The sequence below is a fragment of the Pinus tabuliformis genome, chromosome 9 (genome assembly GCF_031772625.1).
Source record: "Pinus tabuliformis cultivar Carrire ecotype Pingquan chromosome 9, CPIR1, whole genome shotgun sequence".
Classification (NCBI taxonomy): domain Eukaryota; kingdom Viridiplantae; phylum Streptophyta; class Pinopsida; order Pinales; family Pinaceae; genus Pinus; species Pinus tabuliformis.
This window is the reverse complement of record NC_142307.1, coordinates 1,867,113,040-1,867,132,169: the sequence shown is the minus strand read 5'-3', so window position 1 is coordinate 1,867,132,169 and position 19,130 is coordinate 1,867,113,040. Positions and strand designations below refer to the sequence as shown.

The 19,130-nt window shown below is 39.3% G+C and overlaps 1 protein-coding gene across 2 annotated transcripts in view; it reads left to right on the top strand.

Moving 5' to 3' along the window:
* LOC149156334 (cell division protein FtsZ homolog 2-1, chloroplastic-like) overlaps positions 1-18,519 on the top strand; it is a 206,684-nt gene extending 188,165 nt beyond the window's left edge. For both annotated transcript variants that reach the window (XM_089438097.1, XM_089438098.1), the window contains one exon: positions 18,329-18,519. In XM_089438097.1, the coding sequence (XP_089294223.1) occupies positions 18,329-18,504 (176 nt within the window). In that variant the 3' untranslated portion in view covers positions 18,505-18,519. The remainder of the gene's footprint in view (positions 1-18,328) is intronic.
* Positions 18,520-19,130: the final 611 nt, after the last annotated feature.

Here is a 19,130-nt window from a genome sequence, read left to right as displayed (position 1 = left end):
GTTGGTTTACATACTGCTGTATGTGACTGTTTTGAGTTTTTATCTCCAAATAGGAAGGTACAGTGAACATATATGCCAAATGGAGCTTCTATATAACATGAATAACATACCATTCATATGATAACAAGACCTTTTGAAAATGCCAATGCCATTTGCATTAAAGATGAAAGTATACATACCAACGATAAACCATATACCAGCCAACAAATGGGAGAAGATTGAGAAATATAAGTGAGCAGTAAGAGATATATGGAGGTTACACTTCAGCAAATGAATCAGCTCAGCCTTTGGACAATACAATTTGGCCTCAAAAAGAATTCTGCTACAGCTCTTTGTTCTGCTCCAACAAATGATTGATGCACCGAGGAACAATTTCCAGTCAATGCCAATACTCAATCTCAGAAAATCTGCTCCAGAACTAGGTGACTTCGACCCATTGATTTGAAGGAGGCAATAGGAAACTTGTGCCCTAGATAGAGATTATCCTCCAAGGAATTCGGCCTATGGATGCAATTGAAATCAGCCTTTTGTTTGGAAGGAGGAAAAGGTGTGCCAAACGTCTGAAATTGCCAATCTCGTCCTCCTGCTGGAAAGATAATAGATTTCAGAAAAAATATATATCAACAAGGGTGGCTTTAATTGCTGAAATATCTCTGTGTTTCTAGTGCTGATAACCCACAAGATTCGTCCCCTTTAATTAACACGATTCAGCTCCAAGTGACGGTGTATTTCTGAAGAATTTGGCCCTGTCTCTTGTGCAAGAATTCTGGATCTAGAATGGCTCAGGGAATCTACTCGACTTCTGCTGAATTTGTTGTGCCAATGGTCTGGAAAATGCTGGCTATCCACAATGCAAATAATACCCATGGAACCAACTCTATCTCTTAAAAATGGTGTGAATTCTTGGCACAGATCGTCCTCCTGGTAAGAGTAGATTTTATCTTCATATTTCTGTCTCTTGTTGGAGCGTAGTCGGCCTCTTAGGAAAATCAACTTGGCCTCTTTAGATTACTTAATTCCACCCCTTGATCTGGAAGAGGTGATCTTGGCCTCTATGAGAAACTCGAATCTTGCCCTCCTTCAAATGCTTTTTAATCTTACAACACAATTCAATTAGATTTTCAAATAACCTCTAGAAAATATCCAACTAGGGTGGCAGTAATGTCCACCGAAGAAGGAGAAATGCTAGCTAGGGTGGTTAGGGAACCACCAAAATTAGGGTGAGAAATTTCGCTTGAAACCCTCGATCTGAAACTCGCTTGAGTTTCTCTTCAATAACAATGAGAAATGATCAGGTACAATGATTAGCAAATGATCCCCAACCTCCTTTTATAAGATGTCAATTAGTTCTCCCCAAGCTTCTAGACTCCTTATAATTGTTTTATTGGTAGGGGCCACTTTCCACTAAGTGACTTTTGCCGCCTGTTAATAAAATAGTATTTGCTGCCCCTTTCTAATAAAATAATGTTTGTTGCCCTTTTCTAATAAAATAATATTTGCTTCCCTTTTCTAATAAAATAATATTTGCCCCTTTTTATTACTATCATCAAAATTGGGCAAACTCATTAGTAACTTCCGCACTTACAAAATTAGGGACATTATAGTCCTCCCTGCCAAAAATTGCTTGTCCTCAAGTAATTTCACCATATGCTGCTACTACACAAGTTGGCCTAGTTAATGCCAGGGTCCCAAATGCGCCATTGAATCACTCCCTGCCGTTGTACTACCTCAACATGAATAAATCCCATGATACCGGGGTCCCAAACCATTCTGATCAATGTGAATCATCCCTTGCTCCATTCGCTACAGGCGCCAACGACCCTCTGCCTATTGCCCATAAATAGAGCATCTTGACAATGCAAAATCTCATTCAACTCGCCAGAGAGTTGCTCTACCTGCAAATCAACTACATGTACCTCAAGGGTGAACTGTTGAAGGTACAATCCTCCTCATCCGCCTAAACTAATTGTGAAAATTTCAAGCACGAAATTCTACTTTAGTAACTAATTTATTTCTCCTACTTATTTTCCACAATAAGTTATTTACAAAACCCTTTAGTAAACATCAAAGTAAATTCTACGCAGTTGTCACATAATAGCATAGAGAAAAGAACTTTGATATACAAGCACAGGAATCAATCACATCAACACAGTTAGTTTTGGACAATAGTCCCCGGAAAAACCCAATGCAGGAAAATCGGTGCAACAGATGAGGGTTTATTTATTACTCTTCAACAACAATCTCTTTACAAGGGATCACTTTCAGAACATAGAGAAACCTGTGAGAAAACACCTGAGATAATTTTCCTCCACCTTTTGGAGAAATTTTGACACCCAAGAGACCCTCCAACATCCTGTATGTAGATTGACATATCTCCCACTGATATCCTTTGTCAAGGGCCTCTTAACTTTTTCCGACTTCCATTAGAGTCTTCACATCCTTCTGAGAGATCTTCTAGTCAAATCTTCTTGGACTCTGGATGTTGAATGCCTTTTACCTTCGTTACATATTATCACGATCTCTTCCTAACTCACACACATTTCATTCCCAGGAGCTTCCAATCATAGTTCTTTGATTGTAGTCAGCTTCCTCATGATTCATGTGAGAACATATTATGTTGATTTCATCTAGTGTGACTTATGCTTTGCTGCAATCTTTCGGAGGAGGAGATCCTTTCTTCTTTTGATCATGTTTCCCAAGATGGAGATAGTGATCCATATTATCTGCAACCATATGGCATGACTTTTATAATATCCTATGTCAGCATACATACCTCATCTTTCTTTCGGTCATCCAAACTTCTTTATTCGAAACGAATTTATTTTTCAGCCCTGCTTTCTTGTTATGTCATCATACCATTATTCCTTGAATCCCATGAGTAGGAATTCCTGATGGAAACCTTTTGCTTCCTTTATACATTGGTGAATCCTTTGATGAGAATTCTATCAGAGAAACTCGAGGATTTTTCATATCCTTACCTGGCAGATGTTTTTCTTCTATGATGATCTCAGTCGATGATGACCTCTGCTTCTATTAGTATTAAAGAGGTTTCAAGAGCTTCCTATCCTTTGTAATCAGTAGGATTTGTACCAAACATACTTTTTGTTTCCCATGCCTCGAGCTCTTACTTCTAATGCTTCTATACTATTTTCTAACCTGATGCATCCTATCTTATTTAAACTGCACCCTATTCATAATTTACAAGTGAAAAGTACATTTTCGAGAAGAAGATCATCTCAGTCATAATAGAGATCTTTTATTTCTTCATTCTCAGGCTTCTTTGGCTCAGGTTCTTTTACTTCCTCGATAATGTGTTCTTCTTCTCTATTCCTCTTGTCCTTGCCACGATTAGGACAATCTCTTCTATAGTGTCCAAGTTCATGACATCCATAACATCTTATCTTATCCATGTTCTTCCTCTTCTTTGGAGGACCAAATTTTCCTTTTTGTCTTGTCATCGTAGCATATGCTTGATTATGCTCACTTGGTCCGACATCAATCTTTGCCTTCATTTTGGTTTCTTCGATCTTACAGAGTGACCATAGATCTTGAAATGGAGTAGTCTCTTTCTTCCCATATAAACTTGAAGTGAAGTTACCCCATTCTTCCGGTAATGCATTTAGTACCACTATGGTCATCTCTCTATCAGACATAACCTCTCCTAGTTCTTGTAGTTGATCTTGAATTTATGATATCCTCATGAAGTATGAGGCTATTCCATCTTCCTTGGATATCTTTAGTTTGTAGAGTTCTTTCCTTAAGTAGATTACTTCTCCTTCGATACTTACAGAAAATAACTCTACCAGTTTGTCATATATAGCTTTTGAAGTTTCTAATTTTGATACATATGGGATTAGAGAGTCTTTTATAGATTCTATAAGAATCCTTTGGGCTCTCACTTCTCCCTTCATGTATCTAGCATGAGCTTGAGTATCTTCTTTTGGAGGCTGGGTTATTAATCCCTTAATGTGATCCATGACCTCATTCTCAATAAGATTTAGGTCAGTCCTTTTCTTCCATGGAAGGAAATTTACTTCCCCAACCAATTTATTGCTTTTCTTGCAAAAAGAAATTTTGATATTATTAGATATAGTCATAGACTTACTTGTCGGATTGATGCTTGCTTCCTCTTTTATCTCGATGTTGATAGAGGACCTTCTTCTTGAGTGATTAATGAAAGAGTGCTTGATTCCCGATCTTTTGATGATGTGATGATATTTGAAGTGCTTCTAGGGTTTTGAATTTTCTTCTTGCTCCTTCGATCTAGGGTTTCTTTGATGTAGATCTTGAACTCGTTGATAGCCTTCGACTTGCTTTGATGCTTTCTTTGAAGATCGATTGTTGTGTGTCAACTTGCTTTGACTGCCCCTTCTTGCCTTCAACACCTAAGCACTAATACCATGTCGAGAAATCTAGGGTATTCAAATTTAACAATTTCTCTGCTTGATAATTGCTTTTGATGCACTTTTTCTTCTTTATCTTAGTCTTTTCTTCATTAGCTTATTAATGTGTTCTTTCATCAAGACATTTACCAAAAGTGCATAATCAAAAGACAAGTGACACAGTATGTAAGCTTCTCCAGCCAGGGCCAAAACCTCTCACCTTTTGAGAGGAAGACCCGATAAAAATTCTTCTTCTAGATCTTCAACTGATAAGTACCAAGACCATGACATAGACCCTTGACTCTAGTATCCTCCCAAGAACCTTGTCACCAACCTTGATGCTCTGCCTCTTCTTCTCTTTGCCTTTCTTCTTGATCTTGAACAACTCTCCTCGGCTCCTTCTAGAGAAACTCGGTCTCTATTCTTGTTACTGCTCCTTCTCGACTTCCCTAGAGAATCTCGTCCTCTAGATTTTTACTTTGACATTTCCAGAAAAGTCCTTTCTTGCTGCCCTAGAAGAAACCCTTCTTCGTACTGCCCCAGAAGAAAGTCTTTTGGCTGGTCCAGAAGAAACTTCGTTGCTCTAACTTCGCACTGCCCCAGAGTATACTTCGTTGTCCCAAAAGATAGTCACTTTCACTGGCCCAAAGGAAACCCTATCTTCGCATTACCTAGAAGAATCCTTTCTCTCCTTTCTTCGCGCTTCTATTCTCTTCCTTCTTCGTTCTACTGTCTTTCACCCTTTCTTCTCACTTCTTCAAGTCGAGTTGTTTGTCCAAATTGTGTGTCTCTAAATGAGGCCGAGTTCCTCTATATATACACCTCTTCACTGGGTCTATAGGCTGATTTGACAGTTGGAGTTAGGCTGACTTGATCTAGCAGCTTCTTCATCGTTTGTAGGCCGACTTGAAGAGGTTTGGTGACAAGTTCTTGGAGGATACTTTTATATAGACAAGATGTCCTTTTACACAGTGTAACATGACTTCATTTACATGACAATGACTCTTACATTTCATTACTAGATGACAAATAAATCCTAAAGACTCTCAATGGGAGTCTTGACTCAAAAAGAAAATCCCTTGCTCATGAAACCCATGAAGCAAGTCAATATAATAATTTTATTTTTCTTATTTACATCTCATTACTTAAAATCATAATTACATGTCATTATAAAGACCTGTTGACCCTGCCGCCTACACCTACCTACAAGTCAGTGAGAAAAGCCTTCAACCCCACAAGGTGTGGTTGGTGGCAGGGAACTCAGAGAAGGGGCTGTCACACTAATCCCAACTCTCTCCGTTTGAGCTATCTCCTAGGCTAGATAAGGGGGGTGGTCCCTAATGAAAAGTTAAGTTAAAAGATGTGAGTTTCTAGGAGAGTGTTATAGTGAAAATGGATTACTTTTAAGGATTTATGGGCAAATATGAAGTGAATAACTTGAAATAACAATGCCAATCTAATATGATTAAAAAACCATAAACCCAGTGCCTTATAAGGAATTTGCTCAACAATTTAAAGATATGTTTGCTCAAAGTAAAATGCTATGCTCTTAAAAGAGAAAACAAAGTAACCCTGAAATGTAAATAAGAATTGTTAGCACAAGATATGTAAGATACAAAATGCTTTTGAGATAGTCAACTTATAAATCAAAACATGTGAAACATATCTTGCCAAAACCCAAAAATTAGTAATTAACTTGGAAATGTAAAAGAAAAGAAGTGCTAAACCAAGACATCAATATGCAATTAAACTTGAAACATGAAAAGAAAACACTTGTTTGAAATGATTACAATACTTGCTTTTGGAATAGACTTTGCATATGAAAACTCAAACCATCAAGAGACAAGTAAAGTAAATGTAATGGAAAGTGCTCTTGGTTAATTTTATTAATTAGCTCTACAACAAGATTACAATTTAACTCTTCAATCCTTAGACCTCACTCGCCCAATGATATGGATCTCACAGTGAGGAGTCAATAGAGGAGTAGAGGATCCCTAAGATGTCTACTTCAACCAACTTATGTTGGAGGTAAAATTTTAATGAGGCTTGGGGCCTTCCTATAATAAATGCCTAGATGAAATGCAAATTGTGTTAATTCCCCAAATTAAAATAATGATACATGCAAATGCGTCAAAGAGATTGATTTGCAATGCTTGAAAATGAAATAGTGTTCAACATAAGTTGCAATTATAACTTCAATTGGAGGAATAAAATTTGCTTACAAATGTTGCATGTGTTTCATCAATGAATTAAAATGATACAAGTAATTTGCTTGAAAGTAAAATTTGTTTCAAATAGACAATGACAATAAATTGCTCCAATATTCAAGATAACAATGTAGCATAAAATTGAAGCATGTATTCAAGTGCTCATGAAACAATTTACCAAGGTAAATGGAAACGAATCAAAGTTTGTTAAGAATATAAAATGTTTGCATGTAAAGGATGAATTGCCCAAAGTAAAGTGTAAGCTTGTAGCTCCAAGCAACAATGACAAAGAAAATGCAAAGCTCAAATCAAATTATAACAAACTTTAACTTAATGAAATGTGATAGTGAGGTTGTGTTAATTCCCAATTAAAGCATGCAAGTGAATGAAGTATGAAATCTTAAACCGTGCAAATGTCAATCCACCCAAGAGAAGCTTCCCTCTAAATGGGGAGATAGGATACCAAGGGAGAAATCCCAAGCTCCCACAAGCAAGTTAGATCTTTTATTAATATTACAATGAGAAGAGGGCCCTTCAAAGTTCTCAATTATACTTCAAGGGGAGTCCTCACAGTAATTGCTTGAAACTTGGACACTAGACCTCCTTTTTTGAGAAAGTAGTGACAAGATCTCACAAAACTTACGCAAGGGAAATAAGGTGTGAGTTTTCTCTAAATGCCCACGGCTTAAAGAGGAAAATGGGCAGCCTTCTAGTGAACTCGACTTGGCGAAAATAAGCCTGAAAAGGGCTCACGACATCCTTGGAAATCGAACCCCCAACACTTGCCAAAGGTCTTGCAAACACTTGTTAAATGTTGTGGGAAGTTGCTCTTCAAAATCCGCCGCACAAGAGTTAGCAAACAATCTAAACAATGGCTGCAAAATAAGTTAAGTATTAATGGAAAAATCAACAAGATAAAATGTCTATGTACAATTATAATTTACAAAAGGCTAAGCTAAAGAGTGAGAGTAAACTATTGTCTTTGCTTAGCCATCTTCAAGCTCTTAGATAGCAAATGAAAGAAATGAAGTACAATGGTTTTTTTTTAAAGAGATTTAAATTTAGAAGTTCTCGGCTTGTGCACAAGCTATGTGCCGAAATCCATGCAAAACCACCTTGTAAGATAAGACTATGAAGGTTCAAAGAACAAATGAGAGCTCCTTTAAGAATGTATCAAGAGTGGGTTGATCTTTCCAAAGACTTCCCCTCATGCTTGATTCTGTAATCCCAACAAAATGTTCCCTGTACAAAACTTCAATCAAGAATTAGTTCCATATAGATTTAGCAATAGACAATGATAAGAAACTCTAGAGATTTATTTACCACCTAGAGCATTCTATACCTAGAGCATACTTCTAAATCAAATGTCAATGCAAGATAGCTCTACATTAACAAATCTACAAGAGCATATGGAAGCAAATTAGATCAAAGCATGAGTAAAATGAACTATACCAATGCTCAACAATTCATCACACTTGAAAATGAGGAACACCTCATGAATGAAACCCCAAAGTCTTTATTGATATTTCTGAAAGTGTACAAGGCAACAGCGCTTCCGCAAGCACAATAACTAGTAACAATATTATACAATGTGAGAGCCCATGGCTCTATTATATAGAGAGTTGAGAGCAAATCCCAATGAAGAATAACAATGACAAATGGCATTGGAACCAATCCCAATGTAGAAGTGATGAAACCCGTGGCATGAGGTGACAATCCCAAAGAGAAATTCGAATTTGTTGAATGGAGCTCCAATGCCAAGTGTAAAAATCGAATTCTGGCAAGTGGACATCATTTTCTTCTTCCCTTATGTGCCAAATTCGAATTTTATGGTGGAATGACAAGTGTATATGGGTGGTAACCCATGTGGGGACAATTTCCCACAAAAATCTCCACCAAATATTCTCCCAAATCCTCCCAAATGTGCATTAACTTCACAAATTCGAATTTCCAAGCAGCTTTTTCATTTAATGCCAGAAATTCGATTTTATTTGAGCACATGTCATTTCTTTGATTTTAGGAGTCCACATCACCTTGGGACTTCACTTTAACTCCCCCATAATTTTCCACCTCATTTCCACAACATTTAGCATGTGTGGATATTTATTTTTCTCCATTTATTTAATTTCTGGCTTAATTAATTGCCAGATTTCCCACTAAACTTAGGAAAAGTGGGTTTTGAGGGTCCAAAACACATTATTAACCCCTCAAAGTGTGTCATAGTAGAAAGTTGAGGGTGAGAGGTGTAATTTTGATTACTCATACCCCATACAACTTCTCTAGATTACACCTATTACAATTTAAATACAATTTTATTTGCAATTTTTGACCTGCGGGAAATCTAAAAAATTAAAAAATGACTACCTAGACCTAACCAAATTCCACGAAATTTTTTGCGTGATCTAGTATGGTAATATACATTGACTTTTGACCTAAGTTGCACGAAACGGGGAAACGGAAACGAGTTTCCGAAACGGGAAGCGATACGAAACGCGACCTCCCCAAATTTTGGAAACGGGGAAACGCGAATATATATATATATATATATATATTAAAAATATTTAAAAATTATTAATATATATATGTGCAATCATAAAGCATTAATGATACATTTACATTATATGATTATAATTTATTACATTTAAACATTAAGATTAAATTTACATCACATTTACTCATGAGTCATGAATAATCACATAATGAAAATAAAAATATAGGAACTGGAAAATCCAAAATCAGCCTTTATTTATATTAGTATATGAGGCTGCAAGTACAATAAAGACTATAAGGTTGCAAGAACTATAGAGACAAGTCACAAATGACTAATCCTCATCATCTGCTGCTACTGAAATCTCCTGCTGAAATCTCTTTCTCTTGCTGCTGAGATCTCTTTCTCCTGCTGCTGAAATCTACTTTGCTCACTGCTCAAAACACCCTAGCTGAAACAACTGCCAATCTCCAAGAGAAACGACTTGCTGAATAGTGTGATGAGAGAATGAGAGAAACTGCTCTTTTATAACTTTAGAATAGGTTTCTAGAACATCCTGGAAACCCTAAAAAAATTTAAAAACAAATTAGAAAAAAAAAATTAAAAAACAAATGTTTTTTTTGGGGAAACGTGGCCCGTACGGCTTGGAAATGCGTTTCTGGCTGTACGACCACGTTTCCGTTTCGAGAAACGTGGCCGTACGGTCGGAAATGCGTTTCCAGGCCGTACGGTACGGGGAAACACGTTTCGTTTCGTTTCCCCTGGCGAAACGCCCCCTAGGGCCACGTTTCCTGCAACTTAGCTCTTGACACTAAGATGTGTCAGGGGCTCAACCTTCAAATCGTCACCCCGGCTTTGGGGTAAAATGTGAGTGAAAAAACCCAGAAAATTATCTGCCTTTGAAAAAGAAGGGATAATTAACCAGATAAAAAAAACACTCCAAAGTGTACTCGTTTGCTGATCGAGTCCCAACATCATAGGCCTGTTACAGACTCAAAACTCATCATTACTAGTATCACTTATTACAATTCCCCGTAGGGTGTGGAATCTGGGTACAAGAAAGATGATGAGAAGATAGAAGTAGAGGTAAAAACTCTGTTGACTGACAATATTTGATGGTACAAGTGTCCTCTGGATCATCCTTGGGCATGGAATCTTCATGTAATCATCAAGTGCCACTCCAGTGGTCAACAAGACCGAACCTAGTTACACATTTCAACAGGTACAAGGGTAGCTATGACGAGGGAGGCTCACACTTGGGTATATGAGTGTAGGAGGGAGCAAATCGTGGTACATGAGTTACCCCGACCTTTGTTTTTCCACCCTTCTTCATATGCCTTTAACTGCCTTGGGTTCCAGGGGATGAGAGCATGAAGTGTAGGATATAGTAGTAGATACCCCCTTTTAAGGTGGGGCAACTCATTGCCCACCAAGGTTTGGGATAATCATGGGTTCCTTAGTGTGAAGGGGGCTCATCTAGGGCCCACAGGAACCAGGGTGATGGCCATGAATGAGGGGTAGAGCTCGTGTTTGGCTTTTGCCCAAGTGCTAAATTTGTATGTCTTGACCATCTTTTTCATTTTGTGGTACATTTCCTGTTGTAAGTGGCCAAATTATGCTTTTTCTTTTCTGTTTAGCTGCATCAACTACAGGCATTGTTCCAGGCCTGACCCAAAATGTGGACAAGGGGAGGGGGAGGCTAACCACATGTGGACCCAGTGGACACATGTCGACCTGGATGGGAAAAGTGATGAATGAGGTTAAAATGAGTGGAAGGGAGTGATATATATGGCATCGGGAAGCAGGACCATACAACCAAAGTCGAGATTTCCCATGTAATGCCCGCCCTAAAGCTAATGGCCAGTAAAGGAGATCCCACTGGACTAGGATACAAGGCTAACCACCGAATCGGGTATAGGAGACAAGAGTACAAACCTAGCCCACTCTTTCCTCCAAATCCCCCCACTAATCCATGCCCAAAAGTGTCCATGATAAGTAAACAAATTTACTCCCTTTGGGGTTGGGAGGCCCACCTTCAAACATACGATGATTACAAATGGGTGAGGGACCACATCGCTAGCTCAGGTGGCAGAGGTAATGGCACATTGAGCTATCTGGTGGCTGTTGGCTTCTGGCTGAGGACCATCTAGGAGAAATTTTTTCTCCTATGCATACTACCCACAGGTGGGGGGTAATAAGTCCAACATTCCCTTTGGAAATGGTTCGGAACAGTGAAAGATGAAGAATAATATACTCCGGAAGCTCAACGCCCTACTCTAACACTTTCCTTGAAGCTTGACTTGTTCCTAGTAATTCGCGTTGGTTGGAATATAGTTTGACTGTCCATAGGATGACTTCTTGTCTTTGCAACAACTAGTTTATTGTCCCCTTCCTTGTTGATTTGGGGTAGCATTGGATGCGCTCTAGCCATGAAAATTGGTGGAGAGGTTAAAAGTTAAAACACATGAGATCTCCAAGACCCAGAAATGGTTTGGGCAGATTCTAACCGGTTTGGGAGATATTAAAATAATTAATATTTTTAATGGAGTTCCTAAGTCTAAACTTAGGAAAAATAAAATATTAATGGGTATTAATATAAAACTGGGTTAGAAGGTTCCAAAAGTCATGGATCGAGCCAAATCTAATCTTAGCCGTTGATTAGAGATTTTATCTCGGTCGTTGGAGGACTAACAGGAAAAGTATAAGAAGAAGCTTGAGGGTCAGTTGGAGAACACACTGAGAGAGGCCAGTCAGTTCGATTTCTGGAGCGGGGTTAGGTGAGAAATTCGAACTAGAGGTCTCGAGAGCAACAGGAGGCAACAAGTACACAGAAAGTTGGGAACAACACTAGGGGAACATCGTAGAGGTTGGAGAGGCAGATGCAGACGCTGCAGACTACGCAGTCACTGGAGGGCCTGCGTGGGTGACGCAGAGAGGCCCAGTGCTGACGCAGAGAGGCAAGGGCTAGCGCAGAGGGTCTGGGACCAACACAGATGTCATCCAGGCTGATGCTGAGACTGGGGAAAGTGCTGAAGGATTTTCTCTCTGTTAGGTAGGCCAGTTTGGCACCCAGTTGTACTGAAGAATTGCTGAATAATAAAATCCTCCCTTGCTACACCAGTTTTCCCACATTGGGTTTTTTTGGGGACTGATTGTCCAAAATATTTGTGTCGATGTGTTAATTCTTGTGTATGTGTTTGTTTTTGTATTATGATGTGATCTCTACAACATAATTTATTTTAATTTTTACTGAAGGATTTTCATAAATAACTTATCGGGAAATAAGTAGGTAAAATAAATCAATTGTTGCAGTGATAGAATTTTCACACAGTATCAGAGCAAGTAATTTGAGACAGGAAGGGAAAATCAATTATGGGTTGAGACCATGATGCAGAGGCATCTACGTCAAGAGACTCGCATAGATTTTAAGAAAATTGCACAAGAGAAAGTGATTTCGATTTCTCTATGTTGGCTTCCAGGTTGGAAGAAGAAGTGGCTTGTGTGACTAGCTCTGCATCATCAGAGGTATGGTATATAGATAGTGGGGCCTCTTGGCGTATGACGGGAATCCGGGAATGTTTCTTAGATTATCGAGAGGAGAAGATGAACTTTCAGATCACCATGGGGAACAAGGCAAATTGTACTCCAGTTGGGAGGGTTACCATAGTTTTTCAAACAAAAACTGGAGAGCGGTTCCGTGCTACCAATGTGCTGCATGTACCAAGATTGGGGATGGACTTACTTTCCGTGTCGCAACTTCAAGGCAAAGGCTATAACATTTTCTTCATCAAGGAGAAAGTATACATCAAACATCCGAGTTGGAAAAAGAAAGTGCAGATCGGGATCAAAAGTAACAGGTTGTACAGACTACAATTAGAATCACTAATGGCACTAATAGGCATTCATGGAGACAAGGATTTGAACAAACTATGGAACAGAAGAATGGGACATTTGCACCATGGGGTTATGAGAATCCTCAGGAGCACTGTAATAGGAGTTCCGGATCTTAGTACAGAACGAGATGATGTATGCAGAGGATGTGCTCTAGGAAAGTATGCCAAGGCAACATTTTCTAGAAGTAAAAATAGGGCCAAGAGTGTACTAGGATTGATACACTCAGATATCTGCGGACCAATGTCCACTAAAGCTCTTAATGGTGTCGAGTATTTCCTTACCTTCATTTGTGACCACTTAAGGAAAACTTTGATTTATTTTCTGAAAACCAAGTACGAGGTTTTATGTCGATTCAAAGAGTTCAAGGTTCTGGTGGAGAATCTGACTGGGAAGAAAATGAAAGTTTTGCGCTTAGATAATGGTGGAGAGTATGTCGATAAGGACTTCACTGATTTTTGTGCTAAGGAGGGCATCAAAAGAGAGTGGACAACTTCGTACAATCCGGAGCAGAATGGAGTAGCAGGAAGAAAGAACAGGACTATTGTAGAAGCAACTAGGGCCATGATGTATGATCAGGATATGCCAAAATTCCTGTGGGCAGAAGCATGCAACACAATAGTCTATGTTCAGAATAGAAGTCCTCATTGGGTATTTGGCAAGATTACTCCAGAGAAAGTCTTCACAGGGAAGACGCCTAAAGTCAGTCATTTCAGGATATTTGGGAGCTTAGCATATTGCCGCATACCCGAGGAAAAGAGGAAGAAGCTGGATCAAACTGCAGAGAAAGGATATCTAGTGGGATATAGCAAGAATGCTAAGGCATACAGAATCTATCTTCCAGGGAGCAGGAAGGTAGTAGTTCGACGAGATGTAAAGTTCATGGAAGACAGGGCTTTCAAAAAATTTCGAGAAATGCCTTCTGAGGAGTAGTCAAAAGAGGAACCGTTGGTCAAACCTCTTAAACCAATGGAAGAAAAGAATTCTTCCTCGGGTCAGGAAGAATCACAGGATGAGGAGGAGCTAACAGAAACACCTGCTGGCAGAGGAAGAACGAGCAGGGAAGTTCGTCAGATTCTGCGAGATGCAGAGGAGTTCATCGATGTGCCAAGGAACAATAAGAGGGAGCGAAAACAACCAGATAGATATCAGGCATTAGTAGCTCAGGATGGGGAGCTTGCCAGTTTTCAAGAGGCAGCTCAACATCAGGTTTGGCTGGATGCGATGGTAGAGGAGTACAACTCCATAATGGTGAATGATGTCTGGGAGGTAGTGCCAAGGCCTCAAGACAGATCAGTGGTAGGTTCGAGATGGATCTACAAGATCAAATACGCTGCAAACAGCAGTGTTGAGAAATACAAAGCCAGGTTTGTGGCTAAGGGGTATGCTCAGAAGGAAGGAATTGACTATGAAGAGACCTTCGCCCCAGTAGCCAGGTATACATCTATTAGAACCGTGATATCTCTTGCAGCACAGATGGGGTGGGAGATTCATCAAATGGATGTCAAAACGACATTTCTGAACGGTGTGATAGAAGAAGAGGTATACATTGAACAACCAAAGGACTTTGAGACACATGAGAAGAAGTCTCATGTATGCAGATTGAAGAAAGCCTTGTATGGACTGAAACAGGCACCTAGAGCGTGGTATGGGCGAATCGATGGCTACTTGCAGAAAATGGGATTTGTCAAGAGTGACGCAGATCCAAATCTCTACTATCTGGTTGTAGAGAATGAGCCTCTAATCTTAGTATTATATGTGGATGATCTCTTCCTGACAGGATCATCCAGGCTCATAGGGGATTGCAAGAAGAATCTAGCCACGGAGTTCGACATGAAGGATTTGGGATGAATGCATTATTTCCTGGGGTTGGAAGTTTGGCAGTGAAAGGGGGAGATCTTCCTTGGGCAAGGGAGATATGCTACAAAAATCCTGAAGAGATTCAAGATGGAGGATTGTAGACCCATGGCTACTCCAATGATAACCAACTGGAAGAAGATTGATGCATCAGAAGACAAAGATGTTGATCCCACCTTATATAGGCAGCTCATAGGGTCCTTGATGTATCTGGTCAATACCAGGCGAGACATTTGCTATGCTGTCAACACCCTCAGTCAGTTCATGGTGGAGCTGAAGAGCGCGCACTGGGCAATAACCAAAACATGTTCTCAGGTATTTACAGGGAATAGTCGATTATGGACTCTTGTACACCAGGGGTAAGGATATCAGATTGAGTGGGTTTATTGATGCAGATTGGGCTGGAAGTTTAGTGGATCGGAAAAGTACCTCTGGGTACTGTTTCAACATTGGATCAGGAATGACCTCCTGGTGCAGTAGGAAACATAAATCCGTGGCTCTGAGCTCAGCTGAGGCAGAATACATGGCTGCAAGCACAACTTCGTGCGAGGCCATATGGCTCAGAAAACTGCTTGTGAACCTATTTAGAAGAAAGATGGAGGCGACCAGGATCATGTGTGATAATCAAAGTTGCATCAAGCTCTCTGAGAATCCAGTGTTTCACGATCGGTCAAAGCATATTGATATTCGGTGTCACTTTGTTAGAGACTGTGTCCAACGAGGAGCTGTATAGTTGAGCTATACTCCTACAGGAGAACTGGTGGCAGACATCCTTACCAAGGCCCTTGGAAGAACCAAGTTTGATTATTTCAGGGAGAAGATGGGGATGATAAAGAATCCATTTCAATAGCAGAAATGGGTGTGATGTTGCAGTGCAGTAGCAGTCAGTAGTAACACGATGCAACATGATGAGGAGGAGTTTGCAGTGCAAATGCAGTGTTGGGAAAATGGACCAGCAGCGGCACGGATGCAGAGGAGCTGCAGTACAGATGTAGCAGTGGCAGTGATAGAGCCATGGGCAGCAGTACAGGATGCAGGAGTGCAGAGGATGTTGAGTAGGGAGGCTTAGCATCAGCACATGTACCAATGCCGTATGATCAGAGTAATGCTCAGTGTGGAGTATTACTAGAGTACAGTGCTCGCTAAGAGGGAGTGTTGATTTGGGGTAGCATCGGATGTGCTCTAGCCATGAAAATTGGTGGAGAGGCTAAAGCACATGAGATCTCCAAGACCTAGAAATGGTTTGGATAGATTCTAACGGTTTGGGAGATATTAAAATAATTAATATTTTTAATGGAGTTCCTAAGTCTAAACTTAGGAAAAATAAAATATTAATGGGTATTAATATAAAACTGGGTTAGAAGGTTCCAAAAGTCATGGATCAAGCCAAATCTAATCTTAACCGTTGATTAGAGATTTAATCTCGGCCATTGGAGGACCAACAGGAAAAGTATAAGAAGAGGCTTGAGGGTCAGTTGGAGAACACACTGAGGGAGACCAGTCAGTTCGATTTCTAGAGCGGGGTTAGCTAAGAAATTCGAACTAGTGGTCTGGAGAGCAGCAGGAGGCAACAAGTACGGAACAGAGAGTCGGGAACAACACCAGGGGAACAACGCAGAGGTTGGAGAGGCAGACGTAGAGGTTGCAGACTACGCAGTCACTGGAGGGCTTGTGTGGGTGACGCAGAGAGGCCCAGTGCTGACGCAGAGAGGCAGGGGCTGACGCAGAGAGGCGGGGCTGACGCAGAGGGTCTGGGAGCAACGCAGAGGTCATCCAGGCTGACGCTGAGACTGGGGGAAGTGCTGAAGAATTTTCTCTCTGTTGGGTAAGCCAGTTTGGCACCTAGTTGTACTGAAGAATTGCTAAATAATAAAATCCTCCCTTGCTGCACCGATTTTCCCACATTGGGTTTTTCCGGGGACTGATTGTCCAAAATATTTGTGTCGATGTGTTAATTCTTGTGCATGTGTTTGTTTTTGTATTATGATGTGATATTTGCAGCAAAATTTATTTTAATGTTTATTGAAGGATTTTCATAAATAACTTATCGGGAAATAAGTAGGTAAAATAAATCAGTTGTTGCAGTGATAGAATTTTCACATTCCTAACTCCCTTGGTCCATGGTCGCTCCAACATCCAACTTGACCCTTTCAATGGCTAGTTGATTCTCTCATGTCTGGTTCGCTTGAGTTTTACTTAGTAGTAAATTTGACTTATCTACTTGTGACTAGGATATCCAACACCTTGATGATTTTGACCATTCTAATTTGAGTTTACCAAAACTTGCCTTGATTTGGAATGGGCATGCCTTCAATTTTCCATATCGTGCCTAATGATGCCACATCATCATTTCCCTATCCACATCATCATTCCCATCTCATTGATCTCTAATGCCCTTGGGAATTTGGAGAACTAACATGTGGGTTTTGTTCCTCTTTTTCTATAGACCAATTTTGACATATTGCATGTCAATTTTTGTAAGATTTGCCCCTATAATGCCACAGGGAAACTTGTAATACTTATTGACCACCTTTGATCAAAACTTGCTATTGCCTTCACTGTTCGGAAAAATTCCATGTGGCATGTCATCTTCTCATCAAGCTGAACAATATGGGACCAAGTTGACTTTTCTACTTCTAAGACCACTTGCATTGGGAAATGTGAATTTGTGAACGACCTCAGGAAATGTGAAGGGTTTTTGTGAGATTGCCATGTATGAATATTGGCTAAGGGATACTGCACAACACCAAGGCCACATACAGTCTCAATAGACATCCATGCAGTAAGACATAGGTGCACCTCGACGTGGGTTGGATTGGTGCATACACCAATGATCACCTCGACAAAAAACAATCTCCCCTAGAACCATCCAAGGCCCTCCAATCCTATCAAGGGTGAAAGGAGCCAAGGATGAACCCAAAGGAGTCAACGACGGTACGACCAAACAAATGTAGGACACCTAACATAGGGTTTTGTATGGTTGTTACAAGGTTTCTGACTTGTGACCTTGGGCTTATAATGGTGATGGAATCTGCTGCAAAATCTGTATGTACCCTTGATGATGTGAGGGTTAACAGGTTGAGAATGTTAAATTATAACATCTTTCTTTGAAATAGGTTGGAAGTTTAAATCAAATATTGAAGTCCTTAAGATTAAGGGTGATAGCTTCATAATGTATGTTCTAGCCCTTACATGCGCATGAATAGTGTGCTTCTTAAAGCTAAACTTCACTTATTCTTTCTTAATTGTTTTAGAATTGAATGTCTTCACAAACAAAATTTATAACTATATTAAAATTTATAACTATATTTTTTTCTGTCATTCAAAGTTAAGAAATAATTGCACTCTTATAAATCAAGACCTTTGTCTCTCACATGTTATCTTTGGTTTCAGTTTTGTGATTGCATTTTTGAATAGTCTTTCTTATAATTTTATTTTTCAATGCTTGTTCAATATGTTCAGAATGTACAATTCATCATTTCAAAAACTTCATATTATTGCAGGTAAATCAAGGGCTCGTGATGCTGCACTAAATGCCATTCAATCACCCCTATTGGATATGGGTATTGAGCAAGCAAGTGGGATAGTGTGGAATATCACTGGGGGAGATGATCTTACCTTGTTTGAGGTGTTCTTTTGTTTTGTCTCATCATTGTTAATTCATCCACTTCTAGTTTGAACTTTAATATGTTGGTCCTTTCTTTGAATTATCTAGGTGCAATACATTGGTAATACATTTAAGTAGTTTATACCACTTAGAGTCTTGTCTCATACATCATACTATTTCTAAGAAGGCACATAGAAGTTAAGTGCAGTTAATGTTAATTGTAGAAATTGGGGTAAATTTTGTTTGGTGTATGATGCCTATAAGTATTCTACAACTATTTCCTTCAGAATATATTATCAGTTACATACTCCATACAAACTCATATAATTGTTATGAAATTATGATCGCATACAAACAACGTAATTCATATGAAAAGGGGATATACATAGATTATAACTTACCTCTGTTTATAGCTTCCCAATAAATTCTTGTTACAATACATAAAAAAATATGAAGTGTTGATGTAAGTCAATTTTATTCCCAGCTAATAATATAACTTGTAAGTCTATATGTGTACCTAAGCCATACGATACATTATGTTTTGTATTTAATAAGTATATGGTTTAGAAATAGCCTTGATACATATATATACACGATACAACCAAAATAGGATTGGAATTTGTAACAAGTATAACATGTATAGAGAATGAGATCATGATGTAGGCAACATAATATATTTAAAAATGAAATAACTAAAG